Below are 19,943 nucleotides of genomic sequence, written 5' to 3' on the forward strand. Positions count from 1 at the left end.
AACCCGTATGACTGTGCAGATCATCTACACTGATCATGCCTTGTACATTTTGAAACAGTTTCATATGGATTGACTGCTGTTCTATTGAGTGCAGTGTCTCCAGAAATACCGTAGAAACCTCATAAAGTGGAGATTTGATTTTTATGCATCTTTATCCATAGCTTTCTCATTAAAAGATGTTTTTTTCTTTAAAATACCTTCAGAAGCTTACGTTCAGAAGACAGGTTAAAACTTGAATATTCTTAATTAAGCTGCTTAACATAAAATTTAAGTTAATTTATGTTACCTCTCTGGGGGTACATAGCAATCTGAGGACATTATACTTCAATGCTGTGCTCTTGAGTTATTGTATTACTGTCTAATCCTATAGCAGCTAAGGGATGGATCAAAATAAAACGGTCCATTAACTTCACCAAAAAAGAAAGATTTAAGCCTGATTTTAAAAGCAGAGAGGCTCCCTGTGTCCCCAGCCAAAACTATAGTCTGCACATTTTCTATAACAAGAAATCTAAAATATGGTGTTTCCAGGATTTTTTAATGGGGTAAAAAAGGTGGGAACTGAGAACAAGGTGGGAACATTCATGTAGAAATTGCTGAGCACAATTTTCAGGTTTATTTGTAACCCAGTGTCTTATTGCAGATTTATTGCATAAAAAGAAGTATAACCAAACAGTTTAAACAGAATTCGGTGTGGGTTAATTGTTTTGCAGAGTTGGAAGTTTGGACTTTTTTACTTAATTAAAGGTTCATATACAAATGTCCTAAAGTAAACATGCTCATTATATAGAATGGCACTTTTCACTCATAAACATTACATTGGATTATCATTCTTAATTTATTGACGTGTATGTCACTTTAATGTTGCAGCTGTTGATCACTTTAATGGATAGATAGATCTATAATAATACAGTTATTACAATAATGCAAACATAGAAACACATAAATAAAGTACAAGTGCATTAAACCTGTACTTTTGTAAAATACTAGCTACATAACTGCTGGTCCTATCCATGACTTCGCCCAATATTGTAGGGCATTGGAGATTGCCAGTCACATTTCAGGGGTGACCTGTGCCACCACATGCCACTCTCTGGACACACCCCTGACCTAAAAGTCATATTCTGGCTATTTTGACAAAATATGGTTGCATTTCTTTTTAGGTTGGGCAGCATAGGCCTATTCTGATACCAAATCTTAATTAAAAAGTATGTGACTTCATTTTGAATCCTTTTGATATTTCTCTAAAAAAAAAGTTGAGGCTGTGCACACCACATTTTACGCAAACTCTCCATTTTACCTCTAAACCTTCTTCCTCTAAACGGACTTCGCTAACCTAATCACCTGACCACCTGCGCTGAAATCACGTGCGGCCTCATGGTCACGTGGTGTGCTCCTTCTCCACTTAGCGGCTGTAGAGGCGGAGAGACTCGGCAAACTGCCGGCGGAGAGGCTGAGTGACGGTGTGTCTCCCTGCGGTGAGCCGGTACTCCAGCAGGTAGGATGATTTAACCGCTCGCTGTCCTCACTGCGCTCATTTAAGAGCTGGGGGAGAATTTAAAGAGGCACAACCTGACTTCCCGAGTTTAAATATTGCCCCGCTGCTGCGGAGCGGTTGAAGGAGACATTTAGCTTGCTTGTAACTAATGAGTCCTGTTTGATTCTGAGTGTCGCTTGTGGACAGTTGATATATCGAGTAGAAGTCAGCCTGTGCAGGATAATGAAGGTTTGTGACGCTAACGCGTTTTGTTAAATTATAATAAGTGCCGGTTTTGTCAGGTTAACCGTCAGCTGTGTCCTTAAACGCCTCATAGGTTTCACTACAGAAATACTAAACTAAAGCTGGGTATTTAGAGACCAGAATTTGAATGTAATCTACAGGTGCACGGAGCCTACTGCTTGGAGTGACTAAATGTCAAACATAATTATTTACAGCTACTTAAACGTGGGAAATTACTAAATTAAAAACAAACAAACAGTTAAAATCATTATTTAATTGAAATAAAGCCCTATTTGAATTTTCAGCTTCAGAAAGTCAAGTGAAAAACACCCATACAGTGTTGCTATGTTTCTTTTATGAATAGGTGAAAGGTTTTAATGAAAACGGATCTTTAACACGACCTTGGTCAAAACAACACCTGGCTGACTCACAATCACGTTGGACAGTTGGATGTAGTGAGCAGTAGGAACGTGCCAAGACAGGGAAAGCTAGATTTGTCCTAATCTTGTAAACAGGATTAACACCTCTTTAAGTCCTGTCACCCCATACAGAGAGACGGGCCAGGATGAGTCCTGGATGTGTATCCAGCCATTTTTGTAATCAACCAAAAAAGTAAAGCTTTTTATTATATTATTGTGTTATATTTGTTTTGTGCCATAAATTACATCATATGAATACAAATTGATTCCTTTGAATGAGGAAGACGCCCACACAAATGCTGACATTTGAGGCAAAAGCCTGTTGGTCTGCTGACTAATTTGCTGATGAGCTGTTTACCATCGTTACCAGTTAGTTTTTATTTAATTATTTTTGGATTTTTGCTGAAAAAGTTCATCATTATATTATATTTTAATTGACATTTCTGATAAGTGACTCATCATTTAGCATTTATGTTACCAATCCTAAGTATTTTATAGTGTTAGCTGTGTGTTTTTGACTCTTTTGGTGGACAAACATGTGTGGCAACGTGGACATTTTATTAATCAAAATGGGTAATCCCTTATTCACATGGGATTCCACACTGGGTAGTTTCCATATGTTTGATTTGGGGGATTTGTTTTTTTACACATCCTGACCCAAGCGATTTATGTCTCATCCCAGAATGGAACCAGAGACCTTTTGCTTGGTTGGTTAATTTGTAAACTTCTACACTTGATTAATGGTATATTAAATTAAATTAAAGGTATATTTAAAAAATGATAAAGAGATGAATAAATATGAAAATAATTTAGTTCCAGCCCACCTGGAGGTGTAGATTTTTGTACTTGACATTATTCTTAGCATTTTCGCATGTTAAGACCATTTTTTTTAAAAATGAAATGTGTATACGTGATTAGTTGTCCTGAATAGTCTTTCTGTTGTTTTTAAATGTCTCCCACTGTCAGAATAGCAGAGGTGTAAAGATTGTGAAACTGTGACTGAAATTGTATTAATAAAAATATCAGAATGATGCTACTCTGTTTGTGCAAAGACTTCCTGCTAAGTTGAGGTTTTCTTACGTGACATGCGCACATGTGCTGTCTGCTCAAGAGCTGTCTGCCATATTGGATGAGATACGATCACTGGTTGCTAAGGAAATGCGTATTCCTCAACTGGTTGGCAGTGGTTACTGGAGGCGTCTGGCTGTTGCTTTGGTTGCTAGCAAATTGTTATGGTTATGTTTGTTTCTTTGTCTGCAAATACTCTCAAACAACTAGCCCAGTGGTAGCAAAATTTGGAAAAAGTACGACACAGATGAGAAATGGAGAAAGTTCCCCTAGTAGACAAGTTCGTCACTTACATTCAACTATGACCGCAGCAGTACGCTAGCGACCAAACCAATCACAAGGAGCTTTTTGGCCAACTTGTTGGGAAATACAGGTTTTTCCCTATCGACAGGTGGTTGCAAGGGGGTCACTAACCAGTCTAACTAACCAGGGCTTGCGTGACTGGAATGTTAGCATTTTCCAAGTGGCTGCCATCAACCTCTGGGAACCATGGTTAGCGAATACAATTTTTCCATCATGACCAGTGGTTGCAAGATGATTGCAGACCAGTCTAGGCCTGTGTGTTCATTTACATATGATTTGGCACGTGCAGTGCTGCTCTCTGAAACCCATTCATTTCTATTGCTTGCGCTGCACAATAATGGTTTCTTGCTGCGCAGTGCCAGCGTGGCGTATTCAGGGATGTGTGGTCAAAGTTTGACCTAGTTCAACTGTACCTTTGCCTGACCAATAAAAACAAGTCTAGAAGACGATGAAGGAAACGTGCGTATCCGAGTTTGGTGAACTTTTTGACATACATTTACGTGCATAGATAGATAGATAGATTTTAATACAACACAAACTCTTGTAGAGGATACAAAGTCAAAGAGAGACATGTTTTGAAATGACAAGGACCAGGTGTATCTAGTACACGTAGAGTGGCCGCAAAAAATGACATACAAGCAGAGCGCAGCGGCCAGCGCAACACAAACTATGTCCTTCGCTCTAGCTAGCGGTCAGCGCAGCACATGCCCTCTCGTTCTTTCATGTCTGTAAACACTCTCCTGATGACTTTATGGACTCAATCTCTAGTTTCACATCATAGTGAATAAAATGTTAAGTCCATATTGAAAATTATGTTTTAGTTTTGTTTTGTTTTTTTGGTTGTATCTGACAAGTTGTTGGGCAACAACTTATCAGTTACAAGCTGAAATGAGTGTACAGTTTCACATCCTCGTTCACCTCTTGCTTGCCACATCTAGTTTTAGAACATATGTGTATTCATAAAGGCACTTTGTAGAACAATAGAGGATGTCCATCTTTTATGCTGTTGGTAGGTATGAAGCAAATCATGAGTTTGTGTAGTTTTTTAATCACCTCCTAGTGGAAAATAAGGCTCCATATTGTTTTTGATTTGTATATTCTTGTTATGTTCTGGATGAATTCAGTTAATTTCAAGTCTGCACACTTTGCCCCCCCCCCCAGCTGTACAGAACATCATACCATTCTATCTTTAATGTGGGAACCTATCAGCTAGTCTGCGGCCAAATTCTCTGGGGATATCAGCCAGTATTTTCAGACTTTCAGTGCAGCCTGGGGATATCTGGGCCAAGACTTAACTTTCTGTCTGCAGGGAGAAAGCTTGGAGAAAAACTAATAAAGAGCTACAGTATGGTGACCAGTAAAGTAAATTGACAGTTTACCTACATGCAACCAGAGCCTGATTAAATTTCACTAGGCTTTTGTACTTTTAATACATACCAGAATAATCAAATGTCTTGCCCCATATCTACATTCTGCAAATTCACATGCACATCTATCTGTTTATAGAGCTTATGATGTGTGTGACGGAAGTGCTGTGGGAGTTGAACTCATTCTAAATTTGGTCATGTGCATTGCAGATAAAGCAGACGGTGGTCAACAGCACTCAACAGGGAGCTCTGATTGTTGTTTTTGTGTTCTCATCTAGACACTTCTGTTTTGAACACAACACGAGCGTTGCAGTTTTCAGGGTACAGCTTGCTTTGGTTGACAGTAGGACAGGATATTACAGGAACTCTGTGCACACAGTGTAATGCTGTTTTCGTATCATTAAACACCACGCAACATTCAGTAACCTTTGTGGTCTTCTCAGCACTGAACACCCAAGTTTGAGATACATTGCTGGTATTCTGTATACATTCATGGTTTCCATAGAATGAGTAACGGCTATCTATGTCTTGTGCCAACAGATCAGATTTAGTTTAGTCCATGACCTACTTTTGCATTCTTAAATATGAAATATTTGGATGGTGATGTGCTCTGGCACCTGTTGTTCTGCATAGTTTTTCACATTTTATAGAGTAAATTATTATTCAAACCAAAATCCATTGTATCAAAGTGTTCCCTGAAGGTGTTTTGCACTGCTTGTAGACACATTTCAAGCACAGGTTGTCCGTGACTGGGGGCCTGGTGCTGGATTATGTAAGCGTTTTAGCTAAGGCCTGGGGTAATTTTTCCTCAGTGCATGTAGAAAGGTCAGAGGAGCTGTGCTGCATGGCACAAACCAGGAGCAGGCTGCTTGAGGAGGACAAGGGGGGTAAAGGAGGAGGGAGCACATGGAGTCCTCAGGAAGGACACCTGTAGAGCAGCGGGACCAGCATCTGCACCTGAAGTCCCTCTGGACTCTAGTGAGTTGGGGTGCTGCTTTGACTTCTGTCTTACTGAATAGTATGAGCAAAGGTGGACTTTTTCACCTTTGCTCTTTTTATAATAAGAGTAAAGGTTGGTGTTTTTGTGGTCATTTATTTATGAAATGCAGGACAGAACCTGATGGATCTGTGAATGATACTGTGTTTAATTATTGGTCAGTCTGTATATTATTATTTCACCTGACTGTTGAGTAGGTGGAAAGGGAGAGTGAGGAAAATTCGTGTAAGACAACAGAAATGTATTGAATTTTCATTGATAACGAGGAATATTAGAAGGTGAAATTAGATTCTATAGAAAAATTAGTTGATTAAGAAAAGTGATTAAGTTTTCCTTCCTTGCTTTTTCCAGCCAGTTCACTGTGTGATCAGCTTCCCAGTAGGTATCTTATCTACTGTGAATATATCTACTCTTGTAAACCTGCTCCAGTCCTTTAATCCCAACTTCATTTTACTTTCTGCTGCAATCACTAAACATCTTTACGCTATCTTTAGGTTAGGTTGATGAAAAGGTCCTGATGTGCAGAATTAATGGCTGTAGATATGACTGGATCTCCAAAGGACCACATTTTGCGTATTCATCATTTTCAGCTATTATCAGCAGATTGTAGTTCGCTGAGTATGTTTTTGGTCTAATCGCATTAGAGTTTAATTGGAACACTGGCTGCCGGTCTTAGAGGCTGAATGGTTTCAAAGTCCAAGCAGCTGGTAAGCAGCTCGCATCTAGTCTCTTAATTGTTGTCCCAAACACAACACAATAACACTTTTTTTTTTCTTTTACTTTTACCATTTAGGCCACACAAATATGAGAACTCCTTATCTGCATGTCATGTTTCCTGTTGCAAACCATACATTAAAGCATCTGAACTCACATTAAACCGCAGTAATTGTAGGTGCTGAGCAACATGAGAACATATAATGACAATTGTACGACTTCGACTTACATCCTGAAGGGATGAAATAAGGTTCAGTAAATACAAATTTGAGCTCTGAAAACATGGCCTTTGTTTGCTGTGGTGTTACGAACGTACATGAGAAAAGCAGGAAACCCCAAAACTGCATTAGCCGGAGTAATGACGTAATGTAACCTGGAAGTGTAATGTGATAGCTTGTGTACGAGGGACGCATGAGACAGTTCTGATAAATGTAACCACAACTGATTTTGTCAGTGATCTGAGTCAATGACATTGTATTTTTACATTGTCGTAGTGTTGTGTGTTGTTGTGTAAGAAGTTTCTTTTATTCATTGTTTACCCAATCTAGATTTAAAACTTACATACCGCTTAAAATGTTTAAATCAAAGGCATTAACCCTATTTTACAGTAACTGCAATAAAATAAAATTAGTGTTGAAATCACTGCATATTAAGTTAGAAATATCCTTAAAATGCATTTGGTGGGTTTTTCTGAAGTGACTGTTCTGATTATAAACGGCATAGGCCAGAGTTCACCTTCCAACCTTTTAACCTAATCCACTTGGGTGTGAACTCTCTTTGTCCATATACACATCATGTTTGAGCTACGATGAGTCCATAAATTGTAAATTTTATGCTCTTATTTTAAACTTTTAAACCATCACAGTACAAGAATTGTGTACTGCAGTGGTGGTAAGTTGCAGTTCTTACTTAGTTGTAATATATCCGACTGTCCACAGTACAGAGTCCTATTACACTGACTGACTTGTGCTTTATTATGCAAGCTAATACAGGGGTTGTGTTCATGGAAGACCTCGACTGAGAAATATCTTATTACATTTGGATTCAGGGATAATGTTGTTGTATGAATACCAGTAGAAAAGGGATCCCGCTGTGTTAACAGTTTACAGTTGACACAGTTTGGACTCGTGCTGCACTGCCTCTGTATTGGGTTATCTTTCAGCACCAGTAGATAGAAAACCATCAGGTCACAAATCAAATTCATCTAATGCAAAAAGGTTTTGCCTCATCTGGCCGTCTCTCCAGCCACAGCAAATGATATTGAATCGTCAGCCGGATGGACTAATATGTCGATGATCTTTGGGTTGTGTTTCAAATTAGATTCCCCAAACTTTACCAGCTCATGCGTACCACCTTTTCACATCTTATTATTATTGTTATTCTCTTTCAGAGGTCCTTATTGTAATAAGGGACGCGTTGTAGTGTCTGTTCGACTATTCTTTGAGATTCATAGCACAAAATTAAAACAAAGAACAAAAAAGAATGATTTTACTTTGCTTAGCTTTGAGTCAGCAGACATGAACGACCTGAAACATTCAGAGAAGATTAATAATATGGCTGTTAATGACATGTCATTATAGCATTGATAAACTCTGGTAGAAATAAAAATGACTGCTTAACCACTGAGTCAAAATACCAGAAATGTTTTTCTAAAGTGATCTGTGACTAATATAAAATGCATTCCTCATGTCCCCTTCAACAATAAAAGGTGATGAAGCAGACATGAGGATTTAAAGATGAGAGAATAATATAATTATATGTATTTAAGGCTTCAGTGCTGGTGATGATTATAGTGAGTATGATGTGCATAAAAAGTACAGAAATGTTAGTAAAAATAAAAAAAGTTATGAATATGAATAAAAATACAATTGTGCTACCAGTGTGCATTTTATTTTCATTGTAGCATTTTTTTGAATTCTTAATTAACCTAAATTTGAGGTTTTATCACTCCTTTTTCCTCTAACAAAGTCAGGCTGACATGTCAGACAGGTTTCGCTTGTTTATGTAAAACTGTACATAAAACTATCACAGATTTATTGCTAGCTGTACAAACTGTACAAAGGTCTTTTCTAACTGCTTAGGATTGTTATGTTGTTAACACTCAAACTGGTTACAGAGAGATAAACTAGATGTGACCCAAGTTGGGTCCCATTGATTGTAACTTCTGCTCCTTGTGGACACAAACACTTTCAAAAACGTGCTCTCTGGTCAATTCTACATCAGCAGCCTCTGTGCTGTATCTGAGGCACTGATTAAGTCTCGATCGCCTAGGACTCTTTAAGAAAATGGGACAGAGCCACTGTGTTTAGGGACTGGCATGCATTTCCTTTGCAGGCTATTCTGAACAACAGGGGCCTCACGACAGGAACCATGTCCTAGAAAGACACAAAAATGACCTCATGATTTTATTCTGCTGTTAATCCAGACAATATAAGGGGTTGGAAGGTAAAGTGTAAATTAACGAAAGCTATTTTTGCTGACAGGTGAACACCATGAACTATGTGGGGCAGCTGGCAGGCCAGGTGCTGGTGACAGTAAAGGAGCTCTATAAAGGGATCAATCAGGCCACTCTCTCAGGCTGCATTGACGTGATTGTGGTCCGACAGCCCGATGGGATGTTCCAGTGCTCTCCTTTCCATGTCCGCTTTGGAAAACTGGGGGTGCTGCGCTCCAGGGAGAAAGTAGTGAGTGTCTGCTTCAAGTAGAAGTGCACAGGTGTAAAAATCTGCAAATGTGTGCTGTGAATTTAAATGAAAGCGTGCTTGCTCTGCTCTGAAGGAAATATTTGAACCTAAACATTTTGGTATCCTGGAGCAGATTTTAAAATAAATGTAAAACATGTCTGTTTAAATGTTAACAAAAACAACCATAGAAATTTTTTTAGATAGATCATAGATCATAATGGCTAATTTTATATTATGTGGGGTGTCCAAGGTTGCACAATGAACCTGTGTGTTATCAAGAAGCTGCACAATAGATTTTCTGTTCATCTGACTGCTCTTTGCCTCTCTCTTTCCATCTCAACCACATTATCATCCAATCCACTCTCTGCTTCTAACAAGAGCACACTGCACTCTCTCTATTTATAGCCTCTGTATAGTGGGTAACTGAGGATGGAGACAGAATACATAGACTAAAGCTCAATTTGGCCTCTTATTCCCAGCTGATCGAGCTTCATCCTCTTCAAAAACCTTGTCTTACATATAGAATAAGCCCGTCTGTTGTAGACTTGCAGGAAAGACTGACAGGAACAGGAAGTAGTCTGTGGTTGACTGAAGATGTTTTCACTTACTCTGTAAATCACAGAGAGGTTTAAAACATTTCTTACTACAAACCAAGCAGGAAAAAATAGAACACAGGTGTTAAATGCCCTGCACCTTGTGACAATTTAAAGGTGCTGGGAGTCACTTAATCAGCACAGCTGAGTTTAAAGTAGAAGAGAATCATGAAAAACATTTTTTTTTCATGGTTTAAAGAACAGGTTATTTCCAGTATTGGAGCAGATCAATGGAAAATTAAAAAATGAAAACCTTTATTTGAGTCCCCGGGTTCCTTCTGGAATTCCATGCATTTATGTTTATGAGATCATCAGTGCCTCTGCTGATTCCCTGCACTGAGCACCAATACTTGAAGATGGCTTAAAAATGGAGGCCAATAATCACTAAAATCAGCAGATGACTGGATACCAGGAAAACACAGCTAACATTAGCAGGAGAAACAGTTATTTTTTCTTTAGTCTGACCAACTTTTGGTGAATGCGTGAAACAGAGCACTTACTGTACTTCACTGAACACACTTGGGTGTTAATACCAATAATTTGGGAGATTTAATGCTGAGAGCCTTTATGGCTTGTTTGTTTTAAATAATGGGCAGAAGTCATGGCGAGTAGTTTTCTCTGTGGCTTAACTCTAAAGCTTCTGTGACGACATACATATTGTGCTTTTCTGTTAAGCCTCATTAGGGTTTGGTAAAAAAATCTGAGGAGAACAGTTTAAGCATCTTTTGAAATGTTGTTTGACTGCAGATTGATATAGAGATCAATGGAGAACCTGTGGAGCTACACATGAAGCTTGGAGACAATGGAGAGGCCTTCTTTGTCCAGGAGACGGAGCAGAATAATGTGAGTTTTACCCACATAATATGAATAAAATTGAGCTGAATTATCTATCGTTGCTCTTTTTTTTGTACATGTATTTATTTTTTTTCTCTGAAACAGGAGATTGTTCCAGCCCATTTGGTGACCTCACCTATCCCTACAGAAGAGCCTCTGTTCAGGAGCAGAGAATCCAGATGTGGGGGAACAACAGCAGAGACCAGCCAGCCCCTCAGTCTGGAAGAGCCAGTCTCTGTAAACCTCCACCCCTGCTCCAATTCAGCTGGTAAAAAGAAGAAGAGACGCAGGAGAAAGCACAAAGCTGAGCCACGTAAGGAGGAGCAAACGACGGTGTCTGCAGCCGGGGAGCTGGAGCTGTGTGATCTCAGTTCAGATGAAGAGCAAAATGCACAGAGTGGACGGTGAGGAGACATGCTTACTCTGAAAATTGAAATTTGACCTGTTCTTCAATGTAACTGAATTATTCATTTGTTGTTTCCTGTCATCAGAGCATCTTCACTGTCTGCAATGAAGGAAAATATGGACCACAGACAGCATTCCCCACTCACCGCCCTTGAATGGGACAGCTACCCATTCTCTGATGGCGACTGGTCGCCCTGCACTACGTATGGCCTTTTCTGTTTCGTCAATTCAGATGTTTACAGAGTTCCTACAAGCAGAAAGATCAAACACTTACACATTAAATCAGACTGGGCTGAATAAAACAAATTACTCCTACAGCATCATTAGAGCTTTTATTTTTCTTATATCAGGGAGGTGCCTGAGCCCATGTCACCGAAGAGTGACTCTGAGTTGATGGTGAAGCCGTCAGAGAGCATGCTCAGGGCTGAGTCGCACATGCAGTGGACCTGGGGGGAATTTCCAGAATCTACCAGGGTAAGAGTCTAAAACTTGGACTAGTGCTAGTTCATATCATTCAGTTATATATATCTAGAGAGTTGCTGAAAAATTCTAAAAGCTATTTATTGTGTTCAGGTCAACAAAAAGGAAAAATGGGAGCCAAAGACTTTGACCATCACTCCCTCAGAGAACACACACTTCAGGGTTATTTTGAGCTCTGAAGCCATGGAGGAAGAGTCCAGAGGAGGACTGGGAACAACAGATGCCGTTTGCAGTATCGTAAAACCTGAGCCCCGAACCATCAAACCTGATGAATGTAGCTGCAAAGCGCAGCCCCCTGCTGCTTCATCACATGGTACAAACAATACAGAACCCAAGCCAGACCTTTCAGGTTTGATATCGAGCAGCTTTACACCAGAGCCCTGCCCAAGCAATGCTGACCTCAGTGCAAAGAATGCAAGCAAGGCCAGGTGGACATCTTCATTTCCCAGCCGCCAGGACAGCAGCTCGACTGCCAGCGCAGGTAGTAACCAGACCGGAGACTCTGCAGCTGTTTGTCCTGACCCAAGTGCCAATTCAAAAGCCACCGACTCACCCATCAAGAGAAGGGGTAACACTTTTACCTTAATCTGAAAATGTCATATATACTAAAGGAATTTGTTTAAACCTACAGATTTAATATAGAAAAGTTTAAACTAATCATTAGCAGGAGAAAGCTTTCCTGCAATTTCTGATGCAGAAGCATGTCTTCTTAGAAGTGTGGGAGAATTGTTTAGATGAGGAGGAGGGAGGCTTTGAATCTTTCATTTCATTTTATTACAAAGAGAGGTCCTCCCTTACTTGGTCCCCCCTGGCACAGTATAATATTAATCGCAAGGATAAGAAAAGACTACAAAAAGAGACCCAGCAGTTCCCTGTTTTTGAGAGAAGAGCTACTAATAAACTGTTAAATCGGTCCCTGAAAATGTAAAGCAAATATCATAAGAAACAATCCATAAAAATAAGTCCAAGATGAGAAAAAGTTGAGAATTTTTCAGAGACACTCTTTCTGACTTGAACCCATTCAGAGTATGTGAATGCTGACAGGAAGGATGTGGTTTCTGTTCCGGCCTGAGTTCATACTCTGTCTGGGGCTGCATTTTGTACGCAAAAGTGAAGTGAAAAAAAAAGTCAGCAATTTCAAAGAAGTCAACCCTCTGTTTTCATTTCACAAAGTTGTGAGGAAGAGGAGCCAACATCAGGGACCAGAAGATATTTACCTAGAAGACCTCACCGCACTCGAGCCTGACGTTGCTGCCCGGTACTTCCCAAAAAGGTACATACCTGGAAACCCTTTCAGCTACCCTGTTCTGTCCTGCACCCTTAGACATGGTGAAATAAACACTGTATACTTTTGAAACACAAATATGAAAACTACTTTCTGATTTTAGTGTCTAAACCTGCACTCTTGTTTCAGTGAGTCAGAACAGGTCAATAAACACTGGGTGGAGACAGGACAACGCTCTGGATCCCAGTCACCCCAGTCAGTGGGGAGTGCAGCAGCAGACAGTGGCACTGAGTGTCTGTCTGACTCTGCTGGAGACCTGCCTGATGTCACACTGTCACTGTGTGGAGGTGTCGGTGAGAACTCGGAGATCTCTAAAGGTAGCTGTAGCTTTCCCTCCCTGGAAGTCTGATTCTGACACCTTGTGCTTGTGCCCTCTGGATTACGTGCTGGATCTCTGCCAGTGTGTCATTTTCACTTTGGGGAGGTTGAAGGCAGGCAAATCTGGTGTGTAGGGCAGGCCAGCACCCAATGACATGCACCGTCACTCTAAATGTTGTGAAGATGTTACAGTAGAACTCCTTTAGCAGGAATAACCGTCTCACCCTGAAGGACAAAGTCATTGTACGCAGCCGTGAATGTCGAAAAACAGCGAGCATGCTCCTGGTTGCACTTGTTACCTGTTGACCTGCCTTTAGCCTCTTGAGCTAAAAATTGAAGGTTTATAGCCAAGGACACATGTTTAACACAGAAGTTTATGTTTGACGTCTGTTTGAGGAAAACGCAGATGTGCAAAAGGTCAAACTTTAATTTTCCATATCAGTTATTAAACTTGTGCGAAACAAATAAAGCTTTGAATTATTTTGAAAAGAAAAGCAGGGTATATATGTTTTTCACTTACAGCTCCTCTGCAATATTAGTTTGCAGTATGGGTTGGCATCTTTATTTTTAGTGTGGCTCACGATGCTCTCTTTTCTTCCAGAAAAATTCATGGAGCACATCATAACCTACAATGACTTTGCAGAGAATCCAGCAATTATTGATAATCCTAATTTGGTGGTCAGAATTGCAAACAGGTGAGTCCTCCTGCTAACCAACAGGTGCACTGTTTCATCAATGTTTTTTATAATCTTTGGAACATCCAGGTGTTATACCTCCTTATATTTCAGGTATTATAACTGGACACTGGCAGCACCATTGATACTCAGTATGCAAGCTTTCCAGAAGAACCTGCCAAAGGTATCCTTTAGTGTAAAGTTTTAAGATTTAGCTGCTTACATCTGCACACTTATACATATGCTTCTGTTGTTTGACTGACAGGCTACAGAGGAGGCCTGGGTGAAGGAGAAAATGCCAAAAAAGTCGGGACGCTGGTGGTTCTGGAGAAAGAGCAGCGTGAAGCAGGTGTGTTTCTGTGAAATTAATAACTTCTTACTTTTTATGTAACACTCCTATTTTCGAGTGTAGCGGGCGGTAATCGGTAGCTTTGAATTGTAAATGACGTGAGTTAGATGAGAAACAGGTTACCTAAATGCATCAGTAACCATTACATCACTCACTGCTTTGCATAATTATGTAAAGACTCTTCATACCTTATGAAACAAACTTTTACTGCACATTGTTTTTTTTTTTTTATTTCTATATCTCCAATAAGATAAATTTAACAACATTTCTTCCTCTTTTTTTATTTTTTTATTTTTTAGTTATCATCAGAGACCAAGTTAGAGAGACAGGAGTCTCTGACCACAGAGAGCCCTTCCCTCCACCAGGCCCCAGAAACACAGTGAGTCAGCAACAAAGCTCTGGCTTCCTCACAACACTACAGTCACACATCAGGACGAGCAGTGTTGGGTAAACATGTCCCACAGAGGGTGGATTAGCATGTTAGTCAGCATGCAGTGCTGTCATTACATAACTCTAAATCCGTACGAGTCCAGGAACCAAACAAAAAACAGTTTAAACATTAGTTTGAACTAGCAGATTCTATCTTTAACTATTGTAGAAATCATTGAAAGTGCTTTCAGTTTCAGTGTAAACTGTGTCAAGGGCAAATGAATACTTTAAGTAAATGAATTAGCAGGTCTGCTGCCCTCTTTTGACTATAAATGATGCTGCAAGGTGAGTTTCGTTCCCTGAAAGATATTTGATATAGCATAAATATGTCACTGAATTGTCCTGCTATTGTGCCTATTTTGACGTTGCTTCACAATGACTTAACTCTTTTCTGGGCCAAGGCCCATTTTCTCTACTCTTGACACCATTTGCTGGTCTTCTTCAGACTGTACTCTCCTCTACAGGCAGAAAGCTTCAGAGTGGTCCAGCGATGATGAGACTAAAGAGCTGAATGCTGCAGCTCCTGCTTTAACACCTACTGAGCGCGTGCAGACGGAAAATCAAGCACCACAACCGTGTCACTCTTACAAGAAATCCCTCCGCCTTTCGTCCGATCAGATAGTAAGACCTCGCACCGCTGAGTGATTAACTGGGAAAACCTACAAGCAGACTCATTTGAGTCGTTTAATTTCTGTTTCTGTGAAGTGCAAAGAAAAGCCCTAGATTAGATATTTTATTTATTTTGTTTACAAAACATCCCATCATTGACTCAATGCAGCTTTGAGCTACAGAACAGAGTTTTCTATGTTTGTGCAAACTGTAGTAAAATCTTATCAAGATGATTTGTAAAATGTTAGAACACAAGCACAGGCATTCATGCAGAAAGTGACAGATGGCACACACATATATAAACATGCTGATAAGTGAGAATGTGAACAATAAGGGGGGGAGCCTTAAATTACATTTAAGTTTATGGTCTCTATTAGGTAAATGAAATGCTAAGATTTAGTGGCCACAATAGCAGGATGTTAAATGAACAAATGTATTATATCCCGCATTCTTATCAAGCTCAGTTACTCATGTAGTGGAAGGTATCTCATATTGCAAGTAATACTTCACTTTCACACTTTTTGGTGCAGTATTTGTGTTTAAAAGAAAACTTTAATCATTGTGTCTCTTACAGGCCAGCCTGAAGTTAAGAAAGGGGCCAAATGATATGACCTTTAGCATAACCACTCAGTACCAGGGAACGTGTCGCTGTGCAGGGACCATCTACCTGTGGAACTGGGACGACAAGGTCATCATTTCTGACATCGATGGGACCATCACAAAGTATGGGGAATAAGTATACTGAAATAAATACTTTGTATTGTCTTTATTTCATGAGATTTCAGAGTGTTTTGAGTCTTAAATGCTTTACGGCATATAGTAGAGTGCACAGGGCAAAATATTTATCAGCAACAGCATGCTAAGAGGGTCCTAATTTGCCTTTCTGCACAGTCAGAACTGCAGTTTCTCTGCTCAGACTTTAGAGGTCAATAGACAAGCCTGTGGAGTTCACATTGCTAAGCACAAACCTTGTCACTTGGACCAGTAAAAGACACGGAGGCAAGAGTTCTGTTTATTTTGTGCTATAGATGCATAAATGCTAAAAACAGGCCATTTTAGCCCATTATGAGGTGGTTGCTATGCATCAGGATGACACCATTATATATGATATAGATGAGAACCTCCAGGGGCCAAAGATGTACCTGTGTGCCAAGTTTGGAGGAGTTTGTGGACAAACAGATTTTGTGTATCATTGTAGTATTTAAACACTTTCCTAACATGCTTGTCTCAATCTCTAGTTTAATATCTAAATAAAGAAGTTCATTTAGTGCCAGTTAGTGTAAAATAGATGATAAAATTGTGTTTTCTTTACCTATTTAATTTGTTATTGATCAATCGCTACACTCTCAGGGTGCAGTGTCATCAGGCTCACTACACTTTTGTGACTTGTGGTCTTTTAAATACAGTCTGAAGTAATAAGCACTATTTTAACCAATTTTAAAGGTGAATATGCTCTCTGAGCTTTAATGTCTCATTTTAATTAATCACAGATGTTTTACTTGTATTGGCATTTAAATTTTTTATACTTGAGTGTACAGGTTGGAGTGTTATGATGGTAAACTTCTCTAATTTGTTTTGTTTGATAATACGCAGCATCCAGTCATCAAATATGGATCTGCAGTATCTATTCCACTCATCATTTTTATGCTCAGCTCTGTTATAGTATTTTACATCTACTTTCCCCACAGATCAGATGTGTTTGGTCAGATTCTACCTCAGCTTGGTAAAGACTGGACCCACCAGGGAATTGCTAAGCTTTACCACTCAGTGCATGAGTAAGAAACAGTAACAGTTTCCATGACTACACTCTGTTAGGCCACAAAGACGTCAACAAGTAACATGAACATCTTTCCACTGCAGGAATGGCTACAAGTTCCTGTACTGCTCGGCTCGAGCCATCGGCATGGCTGACATGACTCGAGGGTATTTGCACTGGGTGAACGACAGAGGGACTCTGCTGCCTCAGGGACCCCTCCTCCTCTCCCCAAGCAGCCTCTTCTCAGCCTTCCACAGGTAAGAAAATGATAACCTTCCTTGTCTTATGTACTGCTTGTTCCAGTCAACAGCGCTATTTGAATAGCTGGGAATGAATACATGATTTAAGATGCACAAATAAATGTTTGTGCTTCCCAAGAGAATAACAGTGACTATAAAACAGAGTTATAGAGGAAGCCTTTTATCACAATGCAAATTACAATCATTTTGCTTTTTCTTTTCCTTTAATGAAATGTTATTTTAGCTCCAGTCACACGTTCTCAAACTGTGTAGCAGCTGATGACCAGAAACTTGAAAAAACAAAACCTGCAAATATTATCTTTAGCCTGCATCATTAAAATGAAAAGTTTAACTCCTGTCGGTGTCGTGCATTGTGGCTGCTCATTAGATGATTCAGTCATTCAGTGAGTTTGAAAGTCGTGAAAAATGAGCTCCGTTAAAAGAAGGACACTCCAGCAGCAGAAGGACTGAGGTTAATTCTTTAATTCTTTCTTTTCTTGTTAGAGAAATCATAGAAAAGAAGCCTGAGAAGTTCAAAATCGAATGTCTCACAGACATCAAGAACTTGTTCTTCCCAAACACACACCCCTTCTATGCTGCCTTTGGAAACAGAGAAAGCGTGAGTTTCTCAATTTTGTCCCTGTGCTGTTAGTACTTTTGAGGTTTTTCTCTTTGAGATCTGACTGAATTCTTATGATGAATGAATGAAATTATACTTTTTCTCAATTTGCTTTTGTATACAAGGATGTGTTTGCCTATAAGAAAGTGGGCGTTCCTGCGTGCCGAATATTCACAGTGAATCCCAAGGGGGAGCTGATCCTCGAACAAGCCAAAGGCAATAAAACATCGTAAGTAGGCGACCCATCCCTGGAGTCAGTTTGTGTCTGCCAGCTGTTTCTCTCAGACAGACGGTCATTGTTTTCACTGCTGCTGTCTTGTTTTCTGGCAGATACAGCCGGTTGAGTGAGCTGGTGGAACATGTTTTCCCTCTGCGGAGTACACAACACAACGCAACCTTCAGCTGCCCAGAGTTCAGCTCCTTCTCTTACTGGAGAGAGCCCATCGCTGAGGTGTGCCTCGAGGAGCTGCTTTAACTTGGACTACCAGTCCCCCGAACACTTTAACTCTGGTTATTTTGTTGACTCTGCAAAGGCTTAATGCCAGTTACGTTCACATGTCCGAGAGCTTTGTAGACCACTAAGACAGTTTGGAGTATTGATTCACTCCATATTGCAAATATATTTCCTTCATGCACCTCGTTATTTAAACTTCACAGAAAAAAACTTTATCTGAAGGCTTTTGCAAAGTTTTCCTTACATGAGCAGAAGTTTCTTAAGGACTTGTATAGACAGTGGAGCTATAACAGTTGGTGTGATCAGGTTGTGCGACATACGAAGCGTGATCACAAAGTCCTGTGACTTCATGCACAGTTTTAAAAAAACTGCACCTTATCTAAATTTGGACAATTTCCCATTCAAGGTAGTCTTCATGTGCACCTCTGGTCTACTTCCAGCACTGCTGCAGTTTTATTTCACACTTTTTTTTGACTATTTACACTTTTGTGTTTTAAAAGTTTAACCAAAACTTCGGTGTTGATGGTCGTCAGTGGTGTAAGAGCTCGGTGTCTGGGTACGAGACTTTTTTTTTTTTTTCTTCCCACGTTGTTATTGTATTTTGTACCTTGATTTTCTTTCCTCGGGATCAGACTGTCACTGTGGACTGAAGCACGGTTGTGTGCTGGCACGCAGCAGATTTTAGCTAAACCAACACAACCGAATCTGAACATATTGCAAGTTTTTCCTGAGAATGGAAAATTTTACGTTAAAGATTTAGTATTTTTGACAAACTGGAGCACATTTAGGGCACATTGAAGGCACACAAGTACAAATGAAAAGGACAGTGTTGTGAAACCATCAGCAATGCTGGAAGTAGTTTAGTAAACCCAAGAAGACTACATGTGAAGGGAAATCACAAATGTAAACTGGGTATGATTTGAATATTTTGTACGGGTGAGTCATGGAGTTATATTTGCAAATTTTAGTGGTGTATGCAGAACGGCTGCGTAAGCATCCTTTTGCCGCCTTATTTTGTTTATAACAATCTTATTTAATGTGTAGTTTTAAAAAGCTGAAGGATTTTGCATTAATATGCTAAGAAGAAAATTGTGAAATGATTTGCTTGGGTTTAACTGTATTACTGTAATTTTAAAAAATGCTGCTACTAGAAAATCATTTTATTATTTTCACTTCATTTTTAATGTTTTACTGATGTTTTGGCAGACGTTACTGTCAGTAAAATTTGTTGCACTCTTTCTATGAAAGTAATACACTTTGTGTGAAGAGAACACAGTATTATTATTATTATTTTTTTTTTTAGTTTTAAGGTAATTTTCCATTTAGAGTAAGGAAAGTTTCTGCTGCTTTGAGTTCTTTTCTGTAGATCGCTGTGATTACTCTGTGTGGATTTGTGTTGATGTAACGGCGCGAGCACAAAGAATGACCAAATTTCTGATGAATACATGATACAAAAGCAGAAATGTAATTTTTTTTTTAAGGTGTCAAAATGCAGATTTGCTGTACATAACTAATGCATAGTAGTATATTTAAAGTATGTATCGGACTGAAACAGTTAAAACATGTTGGATGATGCATTAATAAAGAGACTTTATTTAAAGGATGATCGAGACTTATTTTATACATTTAG

The 19,943-nt window shown here is 39.4% G+C and overlaps 1 protein-coding gene across 2 annotated transcripts; it reads left to right on the plus strand.

Annotated features, from left to right (window-relative positions):
- Positions 1-1,373: 1,373 nt before the first annotated feature.
- LOC102301311 (phosphatidate phosphatase LPIN2) lies at positions 1,374-19,919 on the plus strand. 2 transcript variants are annotated; one of them, XM_014333639.2, is made up of 20 exons: positions 1,374-1,495; positions 9,069-9,269; positions 10,610-10,705; positions 10,802-11,100; positions 11,188-11,304; positions 11,452-11,575; positions 11,675-12,149; positions 12,755-12,854; positions 12,996-13,183; positions 13,786-13,879; positions 13,973-14,042; positions 14,124-14,207; positions 14,507-14,586; positions 15,038-15,257; positions 15,820-15,968; positions 16,934-17,020; positions 17,106-17,258; positions 17,745-17,859; positions 17,985-18,088; positions 18,190-19,919. In XM_014333639.2, the coding sequence occupies exons 2-20, from the start codon at positions 9,078-9,080 to the stop codon at positions 18,332-18,334; spliced, it is 2,892 nt and encodes a 963-aa protein (XP_014189125.1). In that variant the 5' UTR covers positions 1,374-1,495; positions 9,069-9,077; the 3' UTR covers positions 18,335-19,919. The 2 variants fall into 2 exon arrangements, with proteins under 2 accessions (XP_014189125.1, XP_042076927.1); XM_042220993.1 differs by having other exon boundaries at positions 15,101-15,257.
- Positions 19,920-19,943: the final 24 nt, after the last annotated feature.

Source organism: Haplochromis burtoni, unplaced genomic scaffold (assembly GCF_018398535.1).
Source record: "Haplochromis burtoni strain Fernald_Lab_line unplaced genomic scaffold, NCSU_Asbu1 Contig_58, whole genome shotgun sequence".
NCBI classification, from domain to species: Eukaryota; Metazoa; Chordata; class Actinopteri; order Cichliformes; family Cichlidae; genus Haplochromis; species Haplochromis burtoni.